This window comes from Plectropomus leopardus, chromosome 10 (genome assembly GCF_026936395.1).
Source record: "Plectropomus leopardus strain MGB_pleo_1.0 chromosome 10, ASM2693639v1, whole genome shotgun sequence".
In the NCBI taxonomy this organism is placed as follows: Eukaryota; Metazoa; Chordata; class Actinopteri; order Perciformes; family Serranidae; genus Plectropomus; species Plectropomus leopardus.
In genome coordinates, this window is record NC_142185.1 from 37,411,535 (window position 1) to 37,439,143 (window position 27,609).

The following is a 27,609-nucleotide window of genomic DNA, read 5'->3' on the forward strand; positions in this document are numbered from 1 at the left end:
CTTTGACTGTAACTGTGCTGCTGCAGCGGTCACTACCAGCCTCGCTGGACGCCACACAGACATAATCTCCACTATCCTCCACGGCACATTTAACTATTTCCAGAGACGCCACTAAGTCAGTCACTGACATTTTGTATTTTGGACCGCTGCTGATCTCCATCGCATCCTTTAACCATTTAAAACTGATGACGGGACTGCCCGTCACTTTGCACTCCAGCTTGGCGGAGTCGCCACTGGTGACGAGCTTGGTCGCCTCAAGCTTCCTTACAAATACGGGAGGTTCTAAGAGAAGAGGTTAACATTCGTTACCACACAGAAGACATTATGTTAGTATCAAAAGATATTGATGTCAAGATAATTTCATGCAGACGAGACTGAAGACAGGCACCTTTCACAAAGAGGACTGGAGTGCAGTCCACCTTCCCAGCATCATTGGACACTTGACACGTGTATTTTGCGGAGTCACTGGGTTTCACTGAGTGAATCTCCAAATAGCTTGAAGAGGCATCTTTCTTAATGAAATATGAGCCTCCAGTTATAATCTCATTTTCCTCTCTGAACCACTTCACAGCTAAAGGAGCTGTTCCAGTGAAGGCTGTTTTGAAGGAAACTGTGGTTCCTGGAATAACGTCCTGGCTGTCTGGTTTCACTGTGAACACTGGGGGCTCTGGAGGCCACAGACAAAACAAAGATTGCATTTCATGTTAGCATGAAATCATTCAAAGACTGCACACAAAAAACAGAAGCACAAAATAAGCCAAGCATTCATAACCTTTAACATAGAGCGTGCCGCTGGTTTCCTTGAAGCCGGCTGAATTGGTGGCTCTGCATTTGTAAACTCCAGAGTCGGCCTTTTCCAGCCGAATAATTCTCAGTGTAGCAGAGCTGTCTTTGAATTCAGGCTGGAATTTGGATCCAGGCGTGATTTCCCGGTCATCTTTGAACCAAGCTATATTCATGGGTTGGGACCCTGACACTTTACAATCCATGGAGACGTCATTACCAATGTTACCATCAACTCTTTTCAGGGACTTGGTGAAAGTTGGAGGCATTATCCGATCTGAAGAAAAAAGATCTCATGCATTAACACAGTTTACCTAAAAACAAAAGATACTTGGCATACTGTCTTTACTTACAATTATGTCTATGGCAACATTTCAGCTCTTAGACTTTAGCTTAAAGTACGTCCCAAAATGTGTGTGTCAAACTACATTAGTTCTAAAGATCAAAAATCATTTGTAAAAAAAACAGATATTAAAGAAGCAAAAACATGGAGCTAACCTAAGACTGTGACTGAGCATGTGCACTCTGCTTTCCCGACTTTATTCGACACCTCCATCCTGTACTCTGAAGTGTCTCCTCTTTCTGTCGAAAGAATCTTCATGGAAGCAACATTGTCCTTCAGAGTCATCTTATATTTACGGCCACTGATCATCTCCTTTCCATCTTTAAACCACTTCACTTTGAGCTCTGGGCTTCCAGAAATTGTGCACTCCAACGTGGCTGAATCTCCTGCAGTCACACTAATGGACTCTGCAGGTTCTACAATTCTGGCAGGTTCTGGGATAAGACAGACCCATTAGTTATTAAGATAGAAGAGTTTAGACACAAGAACCTATAGAACTCCCTAAATTCCAAATATCTTTGCATCAAAGATGTCAACTGACCTTGCACACTCAAGGTAGCTTCACATTTCTGTTGGCCAGCCTCATTCTCAGCTTGGCACAAATACTTGCCGCCATGGCTGATGGCCACCGTCGTTATCGACAAGCTAGCAACGTTGTTCTCAAACACAATTTTGATATTTGAATCGTCATCTCTCAGTATTTCAGAGTCTTTCATCCATTTAACAGTGATGGGAGCCGAGCCCTTGATGGTCCCCTGAAGTTTTACTGTATTTCCCAACACTGCTGTAGCACTCTCAAGCCTCTTTGAGAAAGATGGTGGCTCTAGGAAAACAGTTAAAGAGTTAAAAACTGAGTCTGAAGCACAAGATTAAACCTGAGTCAGTAAGGGTGTTTAATTCACTAACCTTTAAGTTTAGCCATGGCCTTAGTGGTAACTTTCCCCACATCGTTGGAGATGACACACTGATAATCTCCTACATCTGCACTTTCAAAAGTCTGGATCTCCAGCCTTGACAAGGAATCTTGGGAAATTATTTTATATTTCTGATCACTGGAGATGGCTTTCTTATTTTTTAACCAGCTAATTTCAAAAGGAGCTGTTCCTGTGACCTCACACTCCAGATGGGTTGCTGCTCCCTTCACCGCCTCGACTGTGTGCAGCTCTTTTCTAATGGATGGTGGCTCTGGGAGTCAAAGTAAAGTGTATGCAGTTAATACCAAGGTTTTCTGACTGAAACAGTGAATGTTAAGTAAATGCAAGATTTGACAAACCTTTAACAGCTATAACGGAGTTGCAGCTGTCACTACCGGCATTATTCGACACCTCACATGTGTAACGCCCACTGTCTGTGACCATAAGGTTCATTATCTCCAAAGAGGCAACTCCACTCTTGAAAGAGATTTTATATTTTTCACCATCAGCAAGCTCCCTCTCATTCCAGAACCAGTGGATGTGAAGTTCAGGGGATCCTTTAACGGTGCACTGTAAGCGTGCAGCTATACCTTGTTTCCATGTAATCTTAGGTTCCAGTTTCTTAACAAAGGTAGGGGGCTCTGAAATGAGTATTTAGTTCAAAAACACCAAGATCATTGTCAAAAGAGAGACAGAGAAACAAAACAACCGAGACAGGAAAGTGCGAAAAAGAAATGCGAAAGAACAAGAAGATAGCAGTGCAGAGTGTTAGCGTCAGCTGGCTGAAAACGGCTGTGAGCAATAATCGAGTAGCTCATTTCAGAGATAAATGTTTTGGTCAAACCTAATGGGAAGACCGTCTTTAAGATCTTACCTTGAACTGTTATCACAGCCTCACAGGATGAGCTCCCAGCCTCATTTGAGGCTGTGCACACATATTTCCCAGAGTCCTTCAGTTTGGACTTGGGAATCTCAACAACGGCCACCTTGTCCTCAAAGGACACTCTACAATCCATGCTCTGGTGGACCTTTTTGCCATCTCTGGTCCAGGTGACGGTCACACCAGTGTCCTCGTCCACCTGGCATTCCAGCCTCAGCGGGTCATTGACAGCAGCTGACGCTGGCTCAATGGTTTTAACAAAGCTGGGTTTGCTGATGACCCTGAGTTCTGTGGTAAAGGTAGCAGTGCCAACACTGTTGGAGGCCTTGCACAGGTACACTCCCTGGTCAGTCAGCTCAAGACTTTTAATGTAAAGTGAATACTTGTTCTTTTCACATTTCATGACATAGTTCCCCTCGGAGGAGATGGCTATGTTGTCCTTGTGCCAGACAACTTCCATGGGCGAGGATCCAGTGAGCGAGCACTGGAACACAGCTTGTTTTCCCACATATAAAGTCATTGGGTCTGGTTTTGATACAAATACCGGCGGGTACATTTCTATGGAGAGCAGGTAGAACAAAAAAATTGAGCAAATTTCAAAAACTGGAAAAATATACCAACATGAAAAACAACCTGTGCAATTTCTATTTGGTGATCCATGTAGGTTTAAACATGAGAAAACGTGGATGTCTACATCATTACATCTTGCCAAACGTGACACCAGATCAAATTCATAGACAAATGATCAATTTGACATTGCAACGTATTGATTCAGGGAAAAACACATTGCAAATATATAATTCTCTCTCTCTCAAACACACACAGTTGTAAAGCAATCATTTAGAAAAAGGTCCCACTGGGGTCTTACCAGTTACGATGAGTGAGGCTGTGCAGCTGTCAGTGCCGTGCTGGTTTGAAGCCTTGCAGGTATATTCACTGCTGTCAGCTTTGGCTGGGTTCAGGAGCTCCAGGGAGGAACTGGTGTGGCGACTGATGATCCTGTACTTCTCGCTTTGCTTGATCTCAATGCCGGACTTGTACCATTTGAAGGTCACACCCGGAGCATCCTCAGTTTCACATTCGAACTTGGCCTGTCCGCCAATGTTGATCTCCAGAGGTGTGATCTTTTGCCTAAAGACCGGTGGCACTGAGGCACACGCAGACAAATTAAAAGGTAGATGTCAGTCAAGGAATCTGTGAAACTGATGTAAAAAACTGACAAGAACAGAAATGGTGGAATGTACAACAATAGAGATTCAGGAGTGACTGTGGAGGAGGAAAAGAGCTAGAACTTTAGCCCCATGGTTTCAGTGTACTCGCATGGGGCTAGGGTTCAGGCTAAAAGGAGGAGAAACAAAGTTTGTGAAAGATGAAGCAGGGTCAGGCTGAAGTCCTGAAAGCATGCAGAGACACCGAAGATGTGGAGAAAATGGACCTAAAGGAATGTGACAGACCATGAGTTTAAAACAAAGGACACTGTTGACATTGACATGCCAAAGTGACCATGGAAAGACCATGAAAGTTGTCCGAAAGCCAGCAACATGACAACCACTACAGCAAGTTGCTTATCGAGTGCAGAGCCTCAAGCTAAACTTGCGTGGCTGTGATGGTTCTGGTCTTTAGGCAATTGCTGACCGCACAATGATGTGGAACAAACAAGACATGGTGAGTTAGTACCATCCAGTGCCTCGCTAAGGGTGCTCATGCTGAGCTATGAAATGAGACTAAAATGAAAAATGCATCATTTTATGAGGACAGAAGTCTTGAATGAACCACTTTATGTGAATGATTAGTTGTTTGGAGAGGAGGTGGATGAATGAATGAATGATACATAAATTTTTTTCTGGTATCAAACCTCTTGAGACCACAATGAGTCTTGAAGATGTTGTAGTCCTGCCGACTTCATTCTCAGCCTCACAAACATATTCTCCTTGATGCCTCTCCTTGACAACTTTGTTGATAACCAAAGTGTATGTGTCTTGGACTTTGGAACACTTGAACTCTGCGCCAGATTTGACCAATTGTCCATTGAAAAACCAGTTTACCTTAGTGACATACTTAATGGTGGTACTAAAGGTTACTTTACTATCTTCGTCGATGGATAAGTCTTCCAGCGACGTGACTATTTCAGGATACTCTCTATGTTCTGGCCTGGAAACTGTGATCTCCTCTTTAAAGACCTCCTCCCTGTGCTCCTTCTGGATGCTGACATCCACCACCTGTTCGGTGGGGATGGTGGTGGGGGGCAGGGCAGCAGTAACAATAGCTGCTCCTACATCTTTCTCTCTGCTTTTCACTGTTACTGACCTCATCTCCTGCCTTGACACCTGCACTGACTGCTCAAAAGCCATGTGAGACTCTGTGGAGATTTTGATCTGGGATGAGATGGACTGCTCCATCTTTGCTTCCTTGGTTTCGTGCACCACAACCTGCTGCTCTGCTGCAGCACATTCAACTGCCATTTTAGACTCGGTCTTCACCACAGCAGCCTGAGATTCAACAGCAGTGAAACCCACCGCACTCTCTGCCACGCTCACAGTCTCTACCATGGATGAAAGCATTTGCTTAGAGCGGGCCGAGGTGACCTGCGCCCTCTGTGGTTTGTCGAGCTGCATAGTGCCTTGCTGTTCTGAGGTAAGAAGGTGGGCTTCCTGGTACACTATGGAGTGGAAAGCTGCCTGGAGTTCAGTCCTGAGGTCAGCGGTCTGAGGGTATTTACCCTCAAAAGCCAGAGTGATCTCCATGGGAGCACCGGTTGTTGTGATCAAGTATGTAAACATGGCCCGCTTGGGCTCTCTTTGAACTTTGACTTCCTGTACTTCGACAGCCTGTAACTTTCCAACAACATCAGCCAGCAACACCGGCTGGTCGCTGGCCACAGCAGACTGAAGAGCATCCCTGAGCTGACGTCGTATATTCAGGCTGAACGGTTTAGGGATCTGAATCACAAACGTCATCTCTTTGGGAAGGGTTGTGCTCTCTTTGGACTCTGATGCCAGGTGTGACAGTTTCGGCTGTGTGGTGGCGACGACTTTAGTGGACTCAGACTTGGTGATCTCCTGAGAGAGCTCGCCCATCAGCACTTGCTTCTCGTCCATCACTATTGACTGCCTGACTGACTGGCCCTCCTGGATCTGGACGGCAAAGTCCTGTTCTGCTGCCTCAAGAAGGGAACTACTCTCAGTGGATATCTCCTTCTCCTCAACCTGGATTGGCTCGGTGGGAAGTTTTGGCTCTACAGCCATCTGGCAGGTGAATTTGTCGACGGCTGTAAGACTCTCAGTGTGACCCTCCTCTATTGCCCGACTGTCTGCCACGCTGGTGACATGCATCACGTCCAGACGATCCTCCTTCTGCACCAAAGCTCGCTGCTGCTTGACATCGGTGGTAACCGGCATCTCTTTTGGCAGCTGCATGGGCTGGAAGGAGAGCTGGAGGATGTTTTGAGGCCTGGGCTCGGTCCGAAGCTGAGATTGAATGCCCGTCACAGACAGATCCAGCTCTGTGTGATAATCTGCTGTGAGCTCCCTTCTCTCCTCCGAGGTGGCTGCATGACTCCTCGACTTTTCTTGTTTCTGCGCTGCCACCTGCTGGTCAGGCTTCTCAATAGTGAGAATGTCCTCTTTGAGCAGTGCCTCCACAGGTTGGGTTGACTGGAGATGCAGAAGAGTAGGTCCCTCTTTCTGGGGCTGGATGGTCATGCTAGTAGCCTTGGCCTCAAACTCGGACGTGTCCTCACAAACGACTGCCCTCTGCTCATCCTGGCTAACAGAGTGCAGCAGAGTTGGACTCTTTCTTGCTCCTGCCTGCTCTGGTGCTGGTTTCTCACAGGTAAAGCCCATCTCAGATGGAAGGAGGTCCTGGTCTGTGATGACCTGCAGGTGCAACACCTGCTCTCCTTCTACCTGTGACTGAACGGACATGGCACTATCTAGACTGGGCAGCTGCTGAGTGGGCTCAGCCTGCAGCATTTGCTTCTCTTCAGCCGTCAGAGCCGCCTTCATCACTTTATCCTTACAGAGATGGGCGGTCTCCTCAGATGGCCTTTGCATGGAGAACTTAGTCTCCTTGGAAAGAGTCTGCTTGGTCTCACTGACTGAGGCCAGGACAGCTCGATGCTGCTCTTTCCTAACAGAAGACTTGACAGCAGAATCTGCTGTTTCTAGTTCAGAAGTGTGGCCCTCTGACAGCACCCGTTTCTCTGCAGACTGGGCTGAGTATAAAATCTTAACACCTTCCTTCACCTTATAACCCTTCTCCTCCTGTTGTTTGGGGATTTCCTGAGACTGCTCTTTTAAGATGGGCAGCTGTGAATCAACTTGATGCCCACTGACTAGATGTTTAGGTTCTGCAGTGGGCTTGATTTTGGCAGACTTCTGGTCGGACAGGGGCTCTGTGCTAACAGTAGAAATTGGGGTGAGCTCCTCAGCAACAGCCGACATCGTCATTGAACGTTTTTCTCGAGCTGCCTGAAGCTCAATGACCTCTGGGCTTTGAATGCGATCGCAGTGCTGCTCGGTGAGGTCCTGACTCTCTTCCACAGACGACGTAAAAGCCGCCATATGAAGCTGTTTCACAGGAACAGTCGAAACCTGCGGCGGGTGGGTCGGGACCACAGACACCCTCTCCTCTATCTCATGAGACTGAAGCACTGCTGCCTGATGGGTCACCTGCTCACGGTGGATACTTGCAGCAGAGATGTCTAGTTCTCTGAGCGAGCCCACTTGCTCACTAGGAATTATCTGGCGGTCTTCAGTGCCGATGGTGTAAACCATCTGATCTGACCTCGACCTGTCCTGGCCTGGGAGGTTGACCTGGTACAAGCGTGACTCTGTTGCTTGTTCGGTCACTGAAACCTTGTAGCCCTTCTTCTGAACCATCGTTACCTGCTCCTGTTTATGAGAAACAGAAACTGTTTCCTTGAACACGACGAGCTCAGCGCTACAAGACGCCTCCCCAAACTGGTTTGAGGCCTTACAAGTGTAGAGGCCACTGTCCTCCTGTTTGACGTTCTTAATATTGATAACACCAGATCCATCTCTGTTGGTTATAATGATGCAGTTTCTACTGGGCTGGATCTGGAAAGCCCCTCTGAACCACTTCACATCTGGGATAGGATCACCACTGACTTTGTAATCAAAAGAAACCTCTCCTCCCTCTGAGCACCTCACGGGTTGGATCTGGACTGAGAAAGAAGGAGGTTGACCTGTGATCTTAAACATCTTCTCAACCCATTTCTCTGCCTGACTAACATCAGGTTTTTTAACCTCCAGGTATGTGGTGCATGTTGTCTGACCAAATCTGTTGGTGGCTGTGCAGGAGTACTCCCCCTCATACTCAGATATGACCCGAGTGATTACTAACGTGTACTCCTCCTTCTCCTCTATCAGCTTGTATATGGAGGAGCTCTTAATCACTTTTCCGTTGTGAGACCACTGGACTGTTGGCTTTGGAAGGCCAGACACTCTAACGGTAAACCTGGCCGTCTCCCCGCTGTTTACAGCTGCGGGGGTGAGCTGGCTGAGGAAAACTGGCTTTTCTTTTTTCTTCTCTAAGGTAGAAGAGTAGCGTTTGGACTCTGGCTTGAGTTCAAGTGTTTTAGTTTTCTGAGGTAACTGGACACCAGTGTAGAAGGTTTCCTCTTGTTCCTCCACAGTGGTGATGGTGGTGCTAGAACGCTCTGTTAGGAAATATTGAGCAAGACTGATAATAATGTCCACAACAAAGAAACTAGAATATCAACAATCAAAAGATAAAGGCAGATATTAGGGCTGTCCTCGACTCCAAAAATTCTTCGTCGACTAATAGATGTTTGAGGAAATCTGGTGGACAGTGAAGAAATACAAAAGCATATTTGTGATTATTAATTTCATTTTCACATTTTTATGACAACCTGCTTATTCTCGATCCATATTTTAAAAAATAAATATAATTGAACAATGTGAAATACCTATTAGTTGACTAAGCGATTGAAAGAGGACAGCCCTTTGTGTACAAATATATCTACTTAAATATGTGAGAGAAAAAAGTAAATGCTTTATAAATATAAACACACAATGAAAGAACTCCCCCAAGCAGATAAATGATTCTTCTCTCAGCTGAAAAAGTAGTATTTTTTTCTGGTAACACATCAGAATTTCTTTAAACTGTTTTGCTTTTTACCTTTGCAGAATTACCAATCCATTTAATTTGATTATTTTTATATCATTTTAAAGCTATGTAGAACAAATATTAAGATTAAATAAATGGTTATTTTCCAAAATCAGGTTATGTATTATCACTAGTATAAAGTAATTATTAATTATCAGAAATTATAAAAATGATTATTAAGTCCGACACAACATAGGCAGTTTTTGACACTTGCTTTTGGTCTGTACATTTGACCATGCACCACGATAACATTGAGATACAACAATATCATGTTCAAATCATTAAATATTTTATTTATATAAACTCTGAGACAAACCAACATGACGTCTGTACAAATGAACCATGAATTTCTATCCCAAAGCCAGATTTTTAATGCACTTATTTCACTGGTAAATACCACTCATACACTCCTAAAATTACACATATTTACAAAACATCAAAAAATTTTAAAAAAGTTTCACAGTATTATCCATTTTTAAAATTTTTACTGCTCTATTATGAATTACCAGCTTGCTTGAAAACACTAAAAATTTAATTCACACAAAAAACACCCTAACACACAAATAAATTCCCATCAAAAATACTGCAACAAACTTTAAAATCACACAAGCAACAAAACTGAATCATTTCAAGTAAGCATTATGAAAATATATTCTTGATGAATAGCAGATGGACTTTTGCTTAGGAGGTTAATGTCATTATTTTCAATTTATTGATAGGTATCAATAAAGCTGACAAGAATGAAAATAAATTACAGCTTTTGTTTTTTTTATTTAAACCCTGCTGTGAATTATCTGAAACCAAACTTTTAGCAGTTCTGTACAAAATCCAGGTAGCATTAACGACACATTTTTGGTTGATATTCTTTACTTTAGTGAAATATCGAAGTTTGATTTAACTCACAATTCGAGTTAAATCCACGTTTTTTGATAACTGTTTCTACGTGGCATGAAGTCATCACTGCTGAAAACACGTTATTTGACATTATACTCATAATAATTACGGCTTTGTAGTCAAAAACGTCGGAGGGATGTCACCATGCTGGCATGTTTAACTAAACTGTTAAAACATAAACCGTATTTTAGGTTTTGTCCTAATTTACTGATTCCAGTGCTTGCCTCCGTTAATTTTTAGGCAATAGATGAATATTATTCCATTTTCATATTTCATTTCCAAATACTTAAATTATAAATTATCCCTTTGGCTTTACAGCTTCTCAAACTTATCACTAATTTAAGAAAAAGAAACATTTAAAAACGCTAATGATATGTATTGATATGTATAGATATTTGTTTCACATCAGCCCCAACTCCTAGCCTAGATTTTGTCTATATTCAACTTTTTTGAGACAAAAAAAAATTAGTTTTTGAGAGACACATCATGCCAAGCAAATTATGTTTCCTATTAACATTATGAGGAAATGCTGTTAATCAATGTTCCTGGCAAGTCACAAACATGCTGATACTGAAAATATCTGTATAATGTTCACTAACAACGGATTTCACTCTTTTTCCACTAAAATGGACAATCTGCAAGACACAATCCACTCGTAGTGACTCATGTCCGGCGCAAAACGTTAATCTAGTATTTTTATTAACTCAGAACGTCTCTGAACATAATGCAGGCAGCGACTCGATTCTCGCAAAAATGTAACTATGAAATAATTCTAAATGTAAATAATCATAAGCATCATTTTCTAGGAGACGGTGTTGTTCAAACACATGGCGAGTATTCCTGGTTATCTTGTAAAGTGCAAACTGATGCGAGCAGCACAACATGAAAACAGACATTTCTCTTTGAGCTGCTTCACTTTGAACAAAAAAAAACAATGTAATTTGTGGCGAGCTTTAAAGACATTACTTTGTCAGGTCCACTCATTATTGAATTTCAAAGTAAAAGCAGCTCAGGTTTTTGTTTTACCAGATAACAAAAGCAAAAATAAACTGTTTTTTTCCCCAACCAAAAATCAAAATAAATGAACTCTTTAAACTTACAATAAATAAAACTTATTAAATACTTAAATTAACTACTTTTTTTCTCAATGTTTACATTTTTCATCACTGACACACTTTGACAAACATTTAGTGTTGTCATTACTACGAGCTGGTTGCCCAAAGATTCTCTAAACTTCTCTCCTGTATTAAGTTTGTCTTTGCTTTGCTCTTAAACAAGTACATTTGTAAACAGCAAGTGTTGAGAAGAGAATGCTTTTAGCGGGTTCATAATTGTTATAAATAAATGCTTTCTGTTCCATTTACGCTTTTCCAGTTTCCAAGTAAAGCAGCATATAGAGTTTTATTGGATGGCAATGTTTTTTAAAGAATCTTTGTGCACTGTAAAAAACAACTGTAAAGAGTCAAAATCAAGATTTTGGACTGTGAATTTCTTTGTGCAACCGGCCCCAGACCCGTCTATCTCTAAAAGACCTTTAGCAGTGCAGCAGTTTCAATGCAGCCAGATGGGTTTTGGATTATGCACTTATACTCGCCAGCATCACTCTGGGTCACGTTGGTTATGAGCAGATTGAAATGTCCTGCAGTTTTCTCCTGGATTATACACCTGCTGTCTGTGACACAGTCTCCGTCTTTGTACCACTCGGCGGTTGGGTTTGGCTTACCGCTAACCAGACACTGGAGGATAACTGGTGTCCCTACGGCTGCTGTAACGTTAGTCAGCGGGATGACACATTTAGGGGGTGTCTCGGTCACCTGGAACTGGAAGCTACACATGTCAGAGGACTTCCCTTTGAACTCTATCTTGTCATCTTTTGCTGGTTCAGCAAATACGTCAAAATTAACACTAACGTATTTCTCTCCCTGTTCGCTCATTTCGTTGTCGGTCTTTGCCACCAGTCTGACTGCCCGCTGAGACTCATCTGCCTCCTGCTCAAACTCAAACTCAAGCTCAATTTCTGAAACCTGTTCGCTGTCAAACGACGTGTTGCCAACCATCATGTCGAACTTCTGCGGCTGGACTTTGGCACTTCCAAGAGACACAGCAGTCAACTCCCTGCCTCTGGTCTTGCCAGAGAAAGCTTTTGCGCTCAACACCACCAGAGATGCCCTGCACAGAGTCTCCCCAACGACGTTAATCGCCCTGCAGGTGTACACGCCGCTATCTTGTGGTGTTACTTTACAGATCTTCAGGAAATGGTTGTCTCCATCCGATGAGTGCAAGTATTTCTTGTTATTGTGGGGAATTTTTTTGTCACCTTTGAACCAGGACACAATGGGGGAAGGAATTCCCATCAGTGAGCACTCAAACATGACAGTAGTGCCCTCTGGGGTTTCCATGTCACAGATGGGATTGATGAACCTTGGAGGCATCTCAGTGACCTCAAAAGCTATTTTCAAATCATCGTGCTCCTGAGTGACAAAGTCCACTGCACCCTCCTCATAAATACTCGGTAACACATCCAAAGATATGATCATGCTCTTGTTGTCGGCCGTGTACTCGGGAATGGTGATGATCTTAACCTGCTTCTCAAATTCTTTCACCTCATTTTCATCTAATTCTACTTCAAGTAAAATCTCTTGCGGGGAGGGAGAACGAGAGGAGTCGTCTTCCTCCACATCAAACTCCATCACATGCTGATGGGTGACAGCAGGCGGGGCAGGCATGAACCTCACTTCCTGCGATACAACCACCACTAAAGCAACACTTCGTGCTTCCCCGACATAGTTCACTGCCTCACAGATATACTCTCCCTGGTCAGCTTTCGTGACATTGTGAATCGTTAGCGAGATGCTATCGCCATCTCTTCCCATTTTTACTCTGTCATCTGCCACCAGCTGGGTTTTGTTACAGAACCACCTCACCTCAGGGGATGGCAGGCCAAACACCTCAGCGTAAAACATTAGCGTATCATTTTCAAACACCCTTTTCTTAATGAGAGGTTTGAGGAATGCAGGAGGGATTCCTTGTACCTTTTCCTGGAGGGGTACCAGACCTAAAGACCCCATTCCTTTGGTGAGGTATCGATTCTCATCAAGGCTTATTCCAGGCGGTGTTGTTTCAATGCCCTCATCAGCAGGAGATGTCAGGAACTGAACTGGTGAGAAGAACCTCTCGCTGGAGTCTCCTGTTGATGGTCGCTTATGTTCTACAGGAGAGAACGGATATTCCTGAGGGGTCATAAATCCACCAGGAGTATCAGAACTTGGAGTCTGGAAGGTCGTGTGAGACTTGGGAGTGTGGAAGGACTCGGCAATTGGATGTGAGACCTCGGTGGACGAGCCCGGGGTGAAGAACCTCTCAGCTACCTCAGCTATCTCTTCGCTAACAGTGCTGCCAATCTCAATGGACATCTCAGACTCAGGGGACAGTGGTCTTCCCCAGTCTGTTGGAGGGTTGTAGTAGTCATACACTGCACCAAAAGTGACCTCCTCTTCCTCCATGGAACCAGCTGCTGCTGGTGCTCCTGCTTCAGCTACAGAGGCCTTGTCCAAACTACCTCTTTTCTGCAGAGATTCATCCTTTCTTTGAGGTTCCTCAGCAGCAGCATACTCCGAAAGACCAGGTAGTTTATCTCTGATGTCTGCCTTTGGCTTGACAATAACCGGTTCAGGTTCTGCCTTCATGTGGACATCGATCGTCTCATCTTCACCCTCAATTTGTGTATGAGGCTCAACTTCAGCCCCAGCCATTTCCTCTGCTGTTTCTGTCACATCGGCCTGGGACTCCGACATACTGAGGAAGACACCGCTGTCCATAGAGGGCTCTGGGACTGAGATCAGCTCCTCACCAGCAAGTTCCATACCGTAAACCTCAGCCTCACTGAGAACAGCGGGAGACCCTGCAGCTGGACTTGTTCTCTCAGGTTTAAGAGATTCAGAGAGTCTTTTAGGCTTCACAGCTTCTTCAGCTGGAGCTGAAGTTCTAACAGTGCGTTTAACTGAAGGGATTTTTTCACACTGGAAAGGAATGAAACTGCTGGTTCTGTCAAAAGTACAAACAGCATCCTCCCTGGCCATCTCCACGTCATATGTCTCTGTTGGTTCAGGTAGTCGAGCAGGTTTCTGTGCTCTAGGCCTGACCAGGTCTGGAGACTCCTGTACTTGCTCTACAAACTGCTTAACTATACCAGAGCTTTCAGCTAAAACTGCCCCCTCTTCATCATCACCAGATATCGCAGAGGTCACACGGTCTTCCTCCAGAGGGGTGGTGGGCTGGGCGGTCTCAGAAGAGACAGGTTTGGCTGCTGCAGGAGTTTGAGGGGAGACTGATTTCCCTGAAGCAGGAATAGTAGGAGTCAAACCTGGTTTTGCTCCCACTGGAGCAGCTTTGGAAGAACCTGGGTTTGCCGTTGTACCAGTAGGAAGTCTACCACCCTCTGCATGCACGGTGTCAGGTTCTGTTACCTGTTCCTGCTGATCAAGGGAAACAGCCACTGCAGGTATGAACTCCTCAGGGAACCCTGTTTCTTTCCTCTGCTCCTCAGTGGAGGAGGAGGTCAGTAATGCACCCACAGAGTCTGACTCAAAAGCTTGTTTAATCTGAGAAACATTTATCACAGCAGCAGAAGCAGAAAGACCACAACCAGATACAGTTGGAGGCTCTCTGGAGACACCAGGTCTCGATTTGGGGCCTTTAGTAACCTCCGATGGAGCTTGTGAACTCAGAGGTTTATCTTTCATCTGGATGATGCTGTCCTCAGTGTGAGTGATGGCAACTTTGTGGACTACAGCAGGTTTCTTGACATCCTCAGTTAAGCCTATGGAAGACTTCCTCACCATGTCAGATGGAATAAAACCACCAGCCCCTGAAAACTGCACAGGTTCAGCAGCCTGAAATGATACGTCAGCGATGCTGATAACCTCTCCCATCTTATTTCTAGCAACACATTTGTACACTCCAGCGTCAGTGTATGTAAAACTGTAGATAAACAGCCTGTACACTTTATCATCTACCTCAGCTCTATATTTTCCTAATGTGATTATGAGGCAAGCGTCATCATGATACCATGATACTTCTGGTGCAGGTTTACCTGTGATTACACACTCTAACACTGCAGTGCTGCCCTCAGAACAGCTGATATTCTCTAACTCACTGACCACATGAGGAGCTCCACCAGCCACATCAAACGAGAAAGTAAATTTGTGTTTCACAGTCTGAGAGGCTCCCTCGTCACTTGGCACATCTGAAGTTTCCTCTGTAAAGGTCTGAGGTTTTTCCTCAGTGACTTCCTCTCTCATCTCAGGAAGCGGCGTGGCTGCTGTGACTCTGATTTTTACAGGTGAGGAGTTAAAAGATTCATCTGAACAGCTGCGTCTGTGGATCACCGCCTGAGGCACCTGTAACGTTGCCTTTCCTGAATCCATGTAGGTCTGAAGTTCCTCTTCTATCGCGCTCTCCTGGGTTTCCTCGCCCTTCTTCAGGTCCTCTGTAACCACCACCTTCTGTGGGGCCCCTGACTTTCTCACCACCTTTCTGTCAGAGATCTCGACAGTGCCGCTGCAGATGGACTTCCCATGTTTGTTGGTTATGACACAGTCATACGTCCCTTGGTGGTCTGCTGTTGGGTAGAAGAGAGTAAGCTTTGAGCTGTTGGATTTGGTCACGATATCATAGTCAGGGTTGTGGGCTAACGGGTGACCATCTTTGAGCCAGGTGACTGTGGGCAGAGGGTCACCCTGGAACTGACAGGTAAACTCTGACATCTCACCGATTTTTACTTTGACTGAAGATATTTCTGTCACAAATACTGGACGGGAGCCTCCAGCACTGGTATCCCCTTCTTTCACCTTGTTCGGCTCTTGACTTTGGTAAACTTCCTCTTTCAAATTTGACTCCACTTGGACTCTTCTCTCATCCTTCTTTATAGCTCCAATTTCAAGGCTTTCTGCACTAATTTCACCACTCTTTTTTGACCTTACTGATTCTCTGTGTCTTTCCTCTCCTGTGACACCTGCAAAGTCCCTCTGTTGTCTCCAATCTCTGCTCTCTCTGGTAGTTCTCATCTCCTCTTTCATCCCTCGCTCTTCTCTTACGTCTGACTGGAAGCGTTGGCTGCTGGATTTATCTACACTTGTCGGGTATTCCTCCCTGCTCTGCCTCTTCTCTGCCTCTCTTTCCACATCGCCCTGTGAACTTTGGCATGGGGAGCGTCTCCTGACTGAGTAAACCTCTCTGGAGGCCTTATGAGGGCTCTCACCCTGGGCAGAGGCAAGTTCATATCCCTCAAAAGGCACATTAGTCAGTTGGGTGGGAGAGAATCTCTGAACTGGTGAAGGTTCATGACCCTTTCTGTCCTTGACTGGAACAGGTTTTAAATCAGAAAAGCTTTCTGTGGATGGTGGTAAATAAGCATGCGTTGGAGAATGGCTTGTTATTGGAGGTACAGATGGCTCATATCCAGCCGCATGTTGAAGTGGTGAAGATTTTCTTGCTGTTAAGGCTTCACCGGGAAGAACTGTATGGTGAGATGGAAGGTCACTAGGGTGGGTGTCGTAAGAAATGCCTCCACGGTGGGTTTCTATTGGTGGAACAGAGGACTCAAACAGGCCAAGCTGTTTGCCTTGATTGTCCAAAGCCCACTCAGACTCCAGCTCAGCTACTTCCTCTTGTTCCACAACATCTTGTTGCCATTTCAGGATGCGTTGAGCCAGCGCTTCCTCCTCGCTCACAAAATACTCACTGTCTCTCTGCAGCCTGGTCTCCCGGCCCTCTGTCGGCAGCTCGCCAGCAGGGGGCCACTGCAGACTATCACCCTGCTGATCTTGGAAAGCAGCAGGAACTGACTCGCTCAGAAGGAACTTCTCTTTGGCAGTTTTTCCCGGAGGCATCTTCCGGCTGCGGACCACTTCAGTTTCTAAAGCAGACACACCTGCGACATTTCTTCCATCCTCAGTAAACCTCTCTGCCTGGATCTGTGAGTAACCCTCCACCCAGTCAGACTCGGGCTTCACGGCTTGCTTTTGTTCCATCTGAACATCCTGCTGCCATTTTATTATCCGCTCAGTCAAGGGCTCTTCTTCACTTTCATTCTTCAGCTCAGAGATGTTTTCTATCGACAGCTGGAGCTCACGCTCTTCTTTTGTCTTCTCAAACAGCATCTTTCCACCTCTGGCTCTTGCTCGAGGTGATAACTCAGCCTCCGTCTCTGCTGCTCTGGCTGCTTTAAGTCTGGGGGATTTTTGTGCCAGCATTACTGATGCATCACCTTCCATTTCTCCTGGTCTGGCTTTCATTCTGGCCTTTGGCAAGGGGGCAAAGGTTTCATCCTGTTCTACTCCACCTTTAGGTGACTTTGTTGTTGACGTGGTAACATGGTCTTCAGTTGCTCTTTTCTTCACCACCTCCTGCTCGGAGTAAATGTGCCCCTCAGGCTTCACATACTGTGTCTCTGCCGGCATGGGCAGATCAGTTTCAGGGTGAAATGTGTCCTCTTCGGGCATCGCACTCCCTTGCTGCCATTTCCTGATCCGCAGGGCCAAGAGTTTCTCCTCACACTGCATTCGTTCTTCGTCCAGGCTCTTCTCATACTGAGCCCTCAGAGACTCCCCTTCACGCTCCTCTCCATACTGCTCAGCTGTTTCTGGTGTTACAGCCTCACTGAAGAACCTCTCTTTGGCGGATTTGGCTTGCTTTGGCCTGGGTGACTCCCTGAGTTTTTCCTCAACCCTGGTTTGTACTCTAGCTGCCAACTCTGTCTCCACTTCTGCAGTTCTTGCTTTCATTCTAGGGGATTTTTGTGCAAGCGTAAGTGATGCCCCAACTTCCATTTCTCCTAATTTGGCTTCCATTGTGGCCGACTTTGTAAACAAGGATTCAGATCTTTGCGTTTCTTCTGCTCTGGCTTCTTCCTCAGGGGATGTGGGTGTTGTCAGAGTTGCAGCTTCAGGATGTACCCTCCTTGCCATCATCCTGGGTGACTTGTGGAAGGAGGAGGGTATGGCCTCAGTTTCCACAGCTGCTCTTTTCTCCATCACCTCCTGCTGAGGGTAAATGTGTCCCCCTGGCTCCATGTACTGCATCTCTGCCAGCAAAGGCAGATCAGTTTCAGGGTGAAATGTCTCCTCCTCTGACATCCTACTGCCCTGCTGCCATTTCCTGATCCGCAGGGCCAGGAGTTTATCCTCACACTCCATTCGTTCTTCTTCCAGACTCTTCTCATACTGAGCCCTCAGAGACTCCCCTTCAGGCTCTTCTCCATACTGCTCAGCTGTGTCTGAGGTTGTTTTGTCTTCTGCTGCTGATGCTTCACTGAGGAACATCTCCCTGCTGAATGTGACTGGTTTAGCCCTGCGAGACTCGACGGCTGACACTTCCCCTTGAGCAGGAACAATTCTAACAGATTCCCTGCTTTCAGAGTATGTGGTAGTTTCTGGGTATAATTCAGAGTACGGTACTTCAGGGTGACGGAGCTCCGTCTTAACCTTTGAAGCCTCCACCTTTGGGTCAGCAACCGCACCACGATGTTCACTTACCATCTGTTCGAATCTACCATCCGCCTGAGATTCAACAAAACTCTCAACTTTTTTATCCTCAAACAAGTATGATGTCCTTTCTGTCTCAGGCAAAAATGTATCGACCAACTCCCCTCTCATTATCTGGATGGCTCTGGTTCTGGACTGAGGCTCGAATGAATGCCTCATACGAGGCTGAGAGGGCTCTCTGTGCTGTGAGCTTTTACCTTGAGACTCCCTGTGACTCTCCCCCAAATCGAAGGGTCTGTTGAAATGCTGGACATCAGGTAGAGAGGCAGGTTTGACCCTGAGCCTCTCTACATATTCTGCATAGCTCGACTCACTGGCAACTGACTCAGACTCAAACTCAGAAGAGGACATAGTGGAGATAGAAAGCCTCTTTCTCTGCTTAACAGCTTTTTGAAGCGTAGTTAGTTTGGTTCTTACCTCATTGTGGAGGCTCTCCGTGTCACTGAACCTCTCACTGTATCTGTCGCTGCATCTGTCGCTAAATTTGTCACTGAACCTGCCACCAGTGCGCCGGTCACAGTAGATATCACTGAATCTGTCGTTAAAGCGCTCAGACCGGTCAAACATGGGTGGCGGGGATGGGGCACGCTCAGAGGCAGTCTCCAAACGTTTGGACTCTTTCTCTGTCTCCTTCTCTCTTGGATGGGAACCGGACCTGAAGTACACGGTGCGCACCAGAGAGGTCTTGGATCGAGATCTCCCCTGGTGAACTTTGGACATCTTGTCGAACGGAGACCCTACACACCTGAGGTCAACCCTAAACTTCCTCTCTTTCCTCTGCTCTGCCATGCTGTCAACACTTTCATGGGCTTTCGCCGAGCGTCTAACAAAGCCCAGGTAGTTGGCGGACTGCTCTTCTTTCAGAGACACCAGAAGTGATGCTGTGGATTCAGCAGAACCCTCGCTGTTTAACGCCATCACCTTATAACTGCCTGAGTCCTTCTCTTTGATGCTATCAATAATCAGACTGGTGGTGTGCATGTGCATTCTGCTGTCAGTACAGATCCTGCGTCTACGCTCTTTAGGGATAGATTTATTATTATGAAACCAGAGGATAGTCGGTGGAGGACATGCAACCAGTTTACACTTTAGCTCCACTGGCTCTCCCTCCAGGACTGACTGGAACTTGAGTTTCTTGGTGAACGAAGGTTTGAGGTTCTCTGTCCACGACGTGACGGAGGAGGTTCTGCTGGAGCAGCGATTGGCCGACACCAGGCCGTGATCCGGGAAGTCCTCGGTGTCAGAGAAGGCTCCTCTCAGCTGCCGGGCACCGCTGAGCTCTGTCCCGCCGTGCAGAGTTCCTCCTTTGCCCTCATGATAAAACAGCTCTGCGAATAGAAGCAGACAGCGGTCAGATCAACACAGCCTCCAGGGGTAAAAAGAGAGAAAAGGATTTGAATGAATAATTAATGGAAATATTAAAAGCATGCAGGGTGTCACAAGGCCATAAGAAATAATTTCACTCACCATATTTGTTCGAATAAACGCAAGACTTGATTCTTTTTAATAGAAACCTGCAGGAAGTTTTGATCCTTCGTCTGTGGAAATTTCTTCAAAACATAAATTATTTTATTATCATTAAAAGGCATAATGTTTCCAAGATGGGCTGCTAACATTCACTTGTTTTACTTTCTGATAGTTGCTTTGGCTTTATGCTAGAATATTCCTTACCTGACTTGCAGACAGGAGAATAAACGCCCTTTCTAATCCTTAAACTTAAGAGGAAATAAAGGATGCACAAGTAGCAACGAGAGGCAAAGCTCTCCAAAACATCTCTTATGTTCCAAAGCTTAAACAAATGAAGCTGTAAAATTGGGTGAGAAGGCGTTTATTCGAACTAATATAGTTTACTGGTGTTATTTAGTGCAAACCACAGGAGTCACATCCCACTATCTGCAAGCCAGGCTAAGAAATATTTTGCATGAGGACGGTGTCAGTTCTAAATGCAGTGAACCTCCATATCTTTTAAAGGGCATTTCAAATCCGGAAGCTTTAAAAGATACGAATCCTGCGCCTTTTCTGGGAAAAGATCAGAAGAACCTTCATGCCAAGAAACGAAACGAAACTTTTGGATGCAAACCGCAAGTGTCAAAAACTGGTACAGGCAAGTTTTTATGCCCCAGGGGGTGGGCGGAAAACCATGGAGTATTTTCAGAATAAGAGCAGGTAGAACAATACAGACCACAGGAAGTTTACATCAAGACATAACAATGAACATGCTGCAGTGGAAACATCACTGAAAGGGACAGTTAACCACAAAGACACATTTACAAACTCTAAAAGCAGTCTGTGGACACAGGACAGCTGGGATCCAAATGATCTGTAATTCATGCACCCACACTCCTGTTTTTACTCTCCACTTTCTCAACATGTGAAAAACCTCCTTCACTGAGTCGAAGTTTGGATCAAAGTCGCCTGCTGACAGACTGCTTTTGAAGTAACACATTACTCAGCTGGTTGAACCGTCCCTTTTCTGCCCAATTCTCACGTGTGACAGTAATCTTGTGTTTCTGGTGAATCTGGCTTGAACTTACCTTTGACCTCCTGCTCGATCTTGGCTTCAATCTCCTCTCTCACTCGAGTCACTGTGGAAGAAAGACGAGGCGTTAATAAACTGATCCTGAGCATGTTTGATACAGCGAGGGTCTTCAACACCTCTCCGCCACAGTTATTCCCCAAAATCAGATTCACACGTCTCAAAACGATTTACCCCCTATGTTTTTTAGGCTCCATCAAACGGATCACTGTGGTGAAATTAACTCCACGTTTAGACAACAGACTAAAATCAGAAAAATCTTTCCTTTGCATTTTTATCTTTAGTTACTTTACAAATTAAGATTTTTTTATGCATGAACAAAAGTTTATCAAGCATGTCTTGTTAAAAATTAAATTACCAAACAGTTTAGAGGGGAACAGCTGAAATCAGTCAATTGACAGAAAATTGATTTACAACTATTTGGATAAACATTTAAGTCTTATATTATTAATTTTGTAATTTTTTTAGGGTCTTTGGGGGGCTGTTTTTGTTTTGTTATTTGCACAAGAAAACTGATGTTGATCCAGGTGTTAAAGGGTTAAATGTGGACCCCCTGGCTGCTGACAGACCAAAATGCCTGGAGCCACAAACAGGAGGGAAACAGATCTGAGTCCTGGAGGTCTGTGACTATAAGAGCAGGTTTAAATCTAAAGTAGACTGTGAAGAGAGAAATCAAACAAACAAACGTCTGTAAGAATGGAGGTGACACACGGCGACAGAAGGACAAAAACAAACATTAAATAAATAACACAAGAATCACACAAAGAGGGATTTATCCTGAAAGATCGGGGTCAAAGACGTGAGGTTCATGCATTCACCAGAGTTCCCTGTGCAGGAGAGGAGGGAGGAAATCGAAGGCTGCAAACAAACCGATGCATCTTTGTGAGGTTAGTCAAATCTGGAGGAGGGATGTCCCGAAATCTACGGAGGCAGTGCCGCTCCAGTTTACCCTTCAGAGAGCAGCTGCAGCAGTTACAGGCGATGGACACGACGCGTTAAGACTTTGACTCTTCAGCACTATGATACAGGTTAAAATAACGTTTAAATATAGGTTGAAATAGCGTTTAAATCACGCTTTGTTGACTAAATTTGCAGACTAGTTCAGGACATCCCTTGAAGTGTTTTGTGTGGAGACGATGAATTCAAAGAGGGAGGATTAATCTTGCAGGAGGAGAAACATAAAGAGTGTGGACTCAGACGAGACGCGGCTGCAGCCGATACATCCGGCCGTTACCTTCTTCTTCTTCTTTGGTTATGGTGAGCGTGGCCGAGCACGCGGCCTCTCCGGCGGCGTTGGCGGCTCTGCAGGTGTACTGCCCTGCGTGCTCGGAGAAGGCGTCGACAATGATGAGCATGGCAGTGTTGGTGACCTCGTCAAAGTGAAAGACCACGTTCTTGGTGGGCTGCACCGGCTGCTGGTTGTGGAACCAGTTGATCTCTGGCTTTGGCATGCCGGACACGCATGCGTGAAAGCGCGCCACCTCGCCGTGCGGCACCGTGCAGCTCGAGATCGTCTGGATGAAAACCGGCTTTTGGCCGATGGCGGGTCTCTTTCTGCGGGTGAAGCTGGTGACGTGTCGCGGCGGCTCGGCTGGACTCGGCTGCCCTGAAAGGAAGCGATGACTTCATCATGTGCTTCACTGCGTTCAGACTCAACCCAGTCAGACCAGTCTGGGGGATTTAAAACCAGTCAGTGTGACTGTGGAGGTCAGCACCCTCTTTTATAGTCGTATACGTTACCTACTTATTGATTATTTCTTTATACATCTTAGTCAGATTTACGGTTTTACTAGATGATGTATCATTTTATTATTTTTAACATTTTTATCTATTATTATTTATGCTCTCGTCCTTTCATTTACCCTTTATTGTATTTATACTTATTATTAATGTTAAATTTATTTATTTTTATGAACATCATATTAATGTATAATATTTTTTAAAGCCTGATTTTGAAAAGTGCATTTTGAACGCAGAGTGATCACAGCATGTGTGATATTACAGCGGGCTCTAAAGGGTTAATGACTTAAATGGTTTGTAGCAAAACTTATCGAACAAGATTCACTTCAAGTCAAATCATTTTGATGAATAAAGGCACAGATCACAGTTCAGACGGCCCTCCGTGCTCGGACCCTCAGAAATGTCAGACCACAGAGACACGCAGAGTCTCCCAAGACGCTCACAGCCGTCGGCGGGCGCGCTCACAGCCGTCGGCGGGCGCGCTCACAGCCGTCGGCGGGCGCGCTCACAGCCGTCACGGCTGCTGATCAGATGTCCAAAATTAAAAAGACTCTTAAGTTGCTGAGTCATTCAGTTTGCTTTTTTAAACAAACAACAGTTTTCAACCTCTCAAGAAATGTTACAATATGAAATAATAAAATAACGGGTAATAACAACAATAAAATAGTAAAATAAAGATCTTGTGCAAACAATTTAAAAATAAGTTTGTTGTTTCTGTTGAGACGATCTGATGGCTGACCGTGACCGCTGCAGGCTGCCGTTATTCACATCCACAGTTTGTCTTTTGGTGCTTTTTCAGGGGGACAAACTTACCGTCCAAAGTGAGCGTGGCGGAGCAGGACACCTGCCCAGCGCTGTTGGTGGCCACGCAGGTGTACTCGCCCTGGTCCTCGGGGTAGACCCTGGAGATCTCCAGCTGACAGCTGTCGTCAAACTGAGACATCCTGAAGAACACCGACTGCTTGATCTCCTTCTCGCCGCAGAACCAGCTGATCTTCACATCTGGACACAAGACAGACGACAACAACACGGTCTGATCAGGATTTACTGCGGTTTGCATTTCCAGGACTTTTCTGCAAATTTTAAAGACCAAACATTCTCTGAAACAACCATCAATCCTCCTAATCGGGTCTTTGTCATCACTATATAACAGCTCTTCAAATATATATTAGAACTGAAAATTTCAATATAACTTAGGGACTGTTTGTAATTTATGGGGGGGGGGCGACTGATGTTTTTATTTTAGCTTTTATTTTTACTTCATATGGGTCATGTTCTATTTATTTTACCATAGATTTTTAAAGAAAATATATCCTCCAAAAAGAAATGACCAAACTAACAAAAATTAAGCAAAAACAGAAAAGAAAAATACCAAAATAAAAAAATACATATAAACTCAAAATACATTATTATAAATGTAGGTTTCTAAACATTTTTAAACTGTATTTCTTTACTGTTATCTTCTGAATTTTCAGGTCATTTTCTTTCCTAATTTCTTCCAGTTTGTGGTTCATCTTTTGCCAAGTTGCTTGTTGCTTTTTTAGCTGTTTTTTTTGTTAAAAAAAAAAAAAAAAAACAATGTGCAAAAAGTTATTAAATGCTTGTGAAAAGCGTCTGAACGCAGATTTCTTTTGCTTACCGTCTCCGCGGACTCTGCACTGGAAGCGCGCCGGCTCTCCCTCGCGGGTGGATGTGCTGGCGATGGGCGAGATGACCACAGGAGGAGCGACGGTCGCAGCCGAGTCTGGAGACACCACCTCCGACACTACAACACACACACATTAACACACACACACATTAACACACACACACACATTAACACACACAGACGAGCTGCCGTCCTGCTGTCCATGCCGGTCGCGTTGCAGAGTTCTTGCTGCTATATTCTCTCTTCTTCTTATTATTGATAATTATTATTATTTTCTTATTTATCATTACAATATTCGATCTTGTACTTCATTTGGGGGACAGAGCCTTCTCCACAGCTGCCCCCCCACACATATTCAGGACCGTGCCGACACATCCATATTTAAATCCCTCCCAAAAACTCACCTTTTTAAACAAGCTTTTAACGTGTGATTCTTCATGTGTTTGTTATGGATTTGCTTCCTGTTTATTCTGCGTGTGGAGTTCCTTTTAAAAGCGCTTCATAGATAAAATGGATTATTATTATTATTATTATTATTATTATTATTATTATTATTATTATTATTATTCTGACTAACATCCCGGCTCACCCTCCACGTTGAGCTGGGCGGTGCTGGTGGCGGCGCCGTAGTCGTTCTTGGCCTCGCAGTTGTAGACGGCGGCGTCCTCGGGGAATACCTCGATCAGCAGCAGCGAGTGCTCGTTGCCGTCGTGCAGGAACTTGCACTTGAAGCCCGGGGACAGCGCCTGGGAGTTCTTGTACCAGAAGACCTGCGGCGCCGGGACGCCGCTCACCTGCACCGAGAAGCGGGCGGGCTTACCGGCCTCCACCGACTGCGGCTCCATGTGGCGGAGGATCTGAGGAGGCTCCGGGACTGAAACACACAGGAAGTAAAGATTTAATAAACGAAAACAGCTACCCAAGTTTGACGCAAAATTTAACCACCAAATTATTTCAGGAAAGACGCTTCAGTGTCAACACATGAGACGTGTGGGGCTCGAGAGGCCGCGTTACATCCAGGGTTCATGCGCAGCTTTACGGATACTTTTCCAGGACTCTGAGGTACATTTTACAGACCAAACATTCCCTGAAACGTTCCCATTTTTAATTCTTAAAATCTTTTTAGTGAATTCTGTGGCAAATTTTACAGATAATTTTTTCATTTGAAAATTTTAGTACATTCTTTTGGACTCAGTAAAATAATAAATTTGCCAGGTTCAACTTTATCAAGCATCTCAAGCACCTCGTGCGAACCCTGAACCACAGAATCCACAAAAAGAGTTCATCCAACGTGCAACCGAAACAAAGACAGAAGCAAATTCTGAAACAATCCTCAAACTGGCAGAAACATCAGAGCAGATCTCCAAATAAGATCTGCGCGTTGAATCTTGCTGTGATGCTGATCGTCGTGGTGCTGAACTCACGGTTGACCCGCAGGTGCACGGTGCTCCGGTTCTTGCCGGCGATGAAGGTGTACTCGCCGGCGTCGCTCCTGTAGGTCTCGGAGATGGTGAGGCGGTGCAGCTTCCTGATGGTGACGTAGTTGAAGCGCTCCTCCACGGAGAAGTGGATCTCCACGCCGTTCTTCAGCCAGCGGCCCTCCACGTCGTCCTCGTTCACCTCGAACTCGAAGGTCGCTCTGTGTTTCTCCAGAACCTGCGAGACGAAGAAAAAAAACATGAAAAAAATCAGAAACCTTCCTGAGAATTCATCCTTTTCTCCTGAAAGAAGAAGTTCAGCATTTTGAAAACTTTAGTCAGTTTTAATGAAACAAATTCTGCACATATATTTGATCATTCTGGCCGAAATGAGCGCGTCTTACTGTGATTTCACGCTCTGCAAGCTCGGAGATGCGGATGTCCCGGCCCTCCACGATCAGCTGAGCCTTGGACACGCTGGATCCGGCCACCACGGCGTACTCTCCGGCGTCGGACATACGGACCGTCTGCACCATGAGACGGTGGACGAACTTCTCTGCCGTCACAACGAACCTGAACACGACACAAACACAATCTCTCTTATTCCTGTTTTTATCCAGATCTGCTCCTCATTTGTTCGTACCAGCTGATTCATCAGCGTTTGCTCGTGTCTGCTTTTCTCAGAGGTCAGAGATCATTTTACGAGGGCTCGAGAGCACCAAAAACATTTTGTTTTCACAAACTGTTTGTCCAAAGCAAGAAAACATAAGGTTCATATCTGAGGAGCATTTTAAAAAATGCATGAAAGTGACATCATTGACTATAGACGATGTTTCGGAGTAATTATAATGACGTGATTATTACATTTGAGAGACAGGACGACAGAAATGTCACAGCAGGTCAGAGCAGGTTTGGATGCTTCGGAGCATCGATTTTCTCTGAGCAGAAATCGAGAGGAAATCTAAGAGGAATTTAGGAGAGTGTTGCTGCAGGAGGGGCAGAGACCCTCAGCTCATATTCAACCTTTAAACGACCTCCTGCTGATTGAAGCCTCGTTACAAACAGATCGAGGGTTGACGACCTCGTACCTCTCCTCGGACATGTCCAGCTCCTGACCGTCCTTCATCCACATCACCTGGATGTTCGGCTCGGACACCTCGCACTCAAAGATCGCCTTCTTCTTCTCTGTGATCCTGATGTCCTTAATCTTCTTGGTGAATTCAATCACACGAGCTGGAAACAACAAAACAACAGCTGCAGTTAAAGAATCAAAGGAATTTAAATAGAACGTCCAAAAATCTTAGAAATCTTCAAAAAATCGAAAAAACGGCCTCAAATCCTAGAAACATCCTAAACTTCTAGAAATGTCCTAAAATCTCAGAAACATCCTAAAATTTAAAAAACATCCTAAAAGCCTAGAAACCTCCTCAGCACCTAGAAATGTCCTATTGATATATATCATGATATTTTTTTTCATATCAGTCGATATCGATATTTATCACGATATCCATCAGATCAGTGTTTCTGTGGAGCTTAAAGGTCCCTCTGACTCCTCAGTGAGATATGAAGATATCATCAGGTTAATGTTGGTTTAAATATTTATTCTCTGTCAGACATTGAACATGACAAATATACTGTAGAGCAGCATCACCAGCTGGAGGACCTATTCTACTAAAACTCACAGAGGTCCAGGTACTAAAATGTCCTCCCAGCAAAGGTCCGAGCCTCAAACCTAAAATCAATATCACCATTAACTGAAC

General features: G+C 44.9%; 1 protein-coding gene across 1 annotated transcript in view; it reads right to left on the minus strand.

Moving 5' to 3' along the window:
• The window catches only part of LOC121949594 (titin-like), a 165,023-nt gene that overhangs the window by 102,120 nt on the left and 35,294 nt on the right, over window positions 1-27,609 (minus strand). Inside the window, exons 36-53 of the mRNA XM_088083820.1 lie at window positions 26,938-27,082; window positions 26,254-26,422; window positions 25,856-26,087; window positions 25,021-25,305; window positions 24,423-24,548; window positions 23,597-23,785; window positions 22,278-22,649; window positions 21,042-21,092; window positions 4,776-8,600; window positions 3,789-4,067; window positions 2,915-3,478; window positions 2,400-2,681; window positions 2,033-2,311; window positions 1,668-1,949; window positions 1,282-1,560; window positions 773-1,060; window positions 389-667; window positions 1-282 (exon numbers count right to left, since the gene is read on the minus strand). Coding sequence (XP_087939946.1) covers window positions 1-282; window positions 389-667; window positions 773-1,060; window positions 1,282-1,560; window positions 1,668-1,949; window positions 2,033-2,311; window positions 2,400-2,681; window positions 2,915-3,478; window positions 3,789-4,067; window positions 4,776-8,600; window positions 21,042-21,092; window positions 22,278-22,649; window positions 23,597-23,785; window positions 24,423-24,548; window positions 25,021-25,305; window positions 25,856-26,087; window positions 26,254-26,422; window positions 26,938-27,082 — 8,208 coding nt within the window. The remainder of the gene's footprint in view (window positions 283-388; window positions 668-772; window positions 1,061-1,281; window positions 1,561-1,667; window positions 1,950-2,032; window positions 2,312-2,399; window positions 2,682-2,914; window positions 3,479-3,788; window positions 4,068-4,775; window positions 8,601-21,041; window positions 21,093-22,277; window positions 22,650-23,596; window positions 23,786-24,422; window positions 24,549-25,020; window positions 25,306-25,855; window positions 26,088-26,253; window positions 26,423-26,937; window positions 27,083-27,609) is intronic.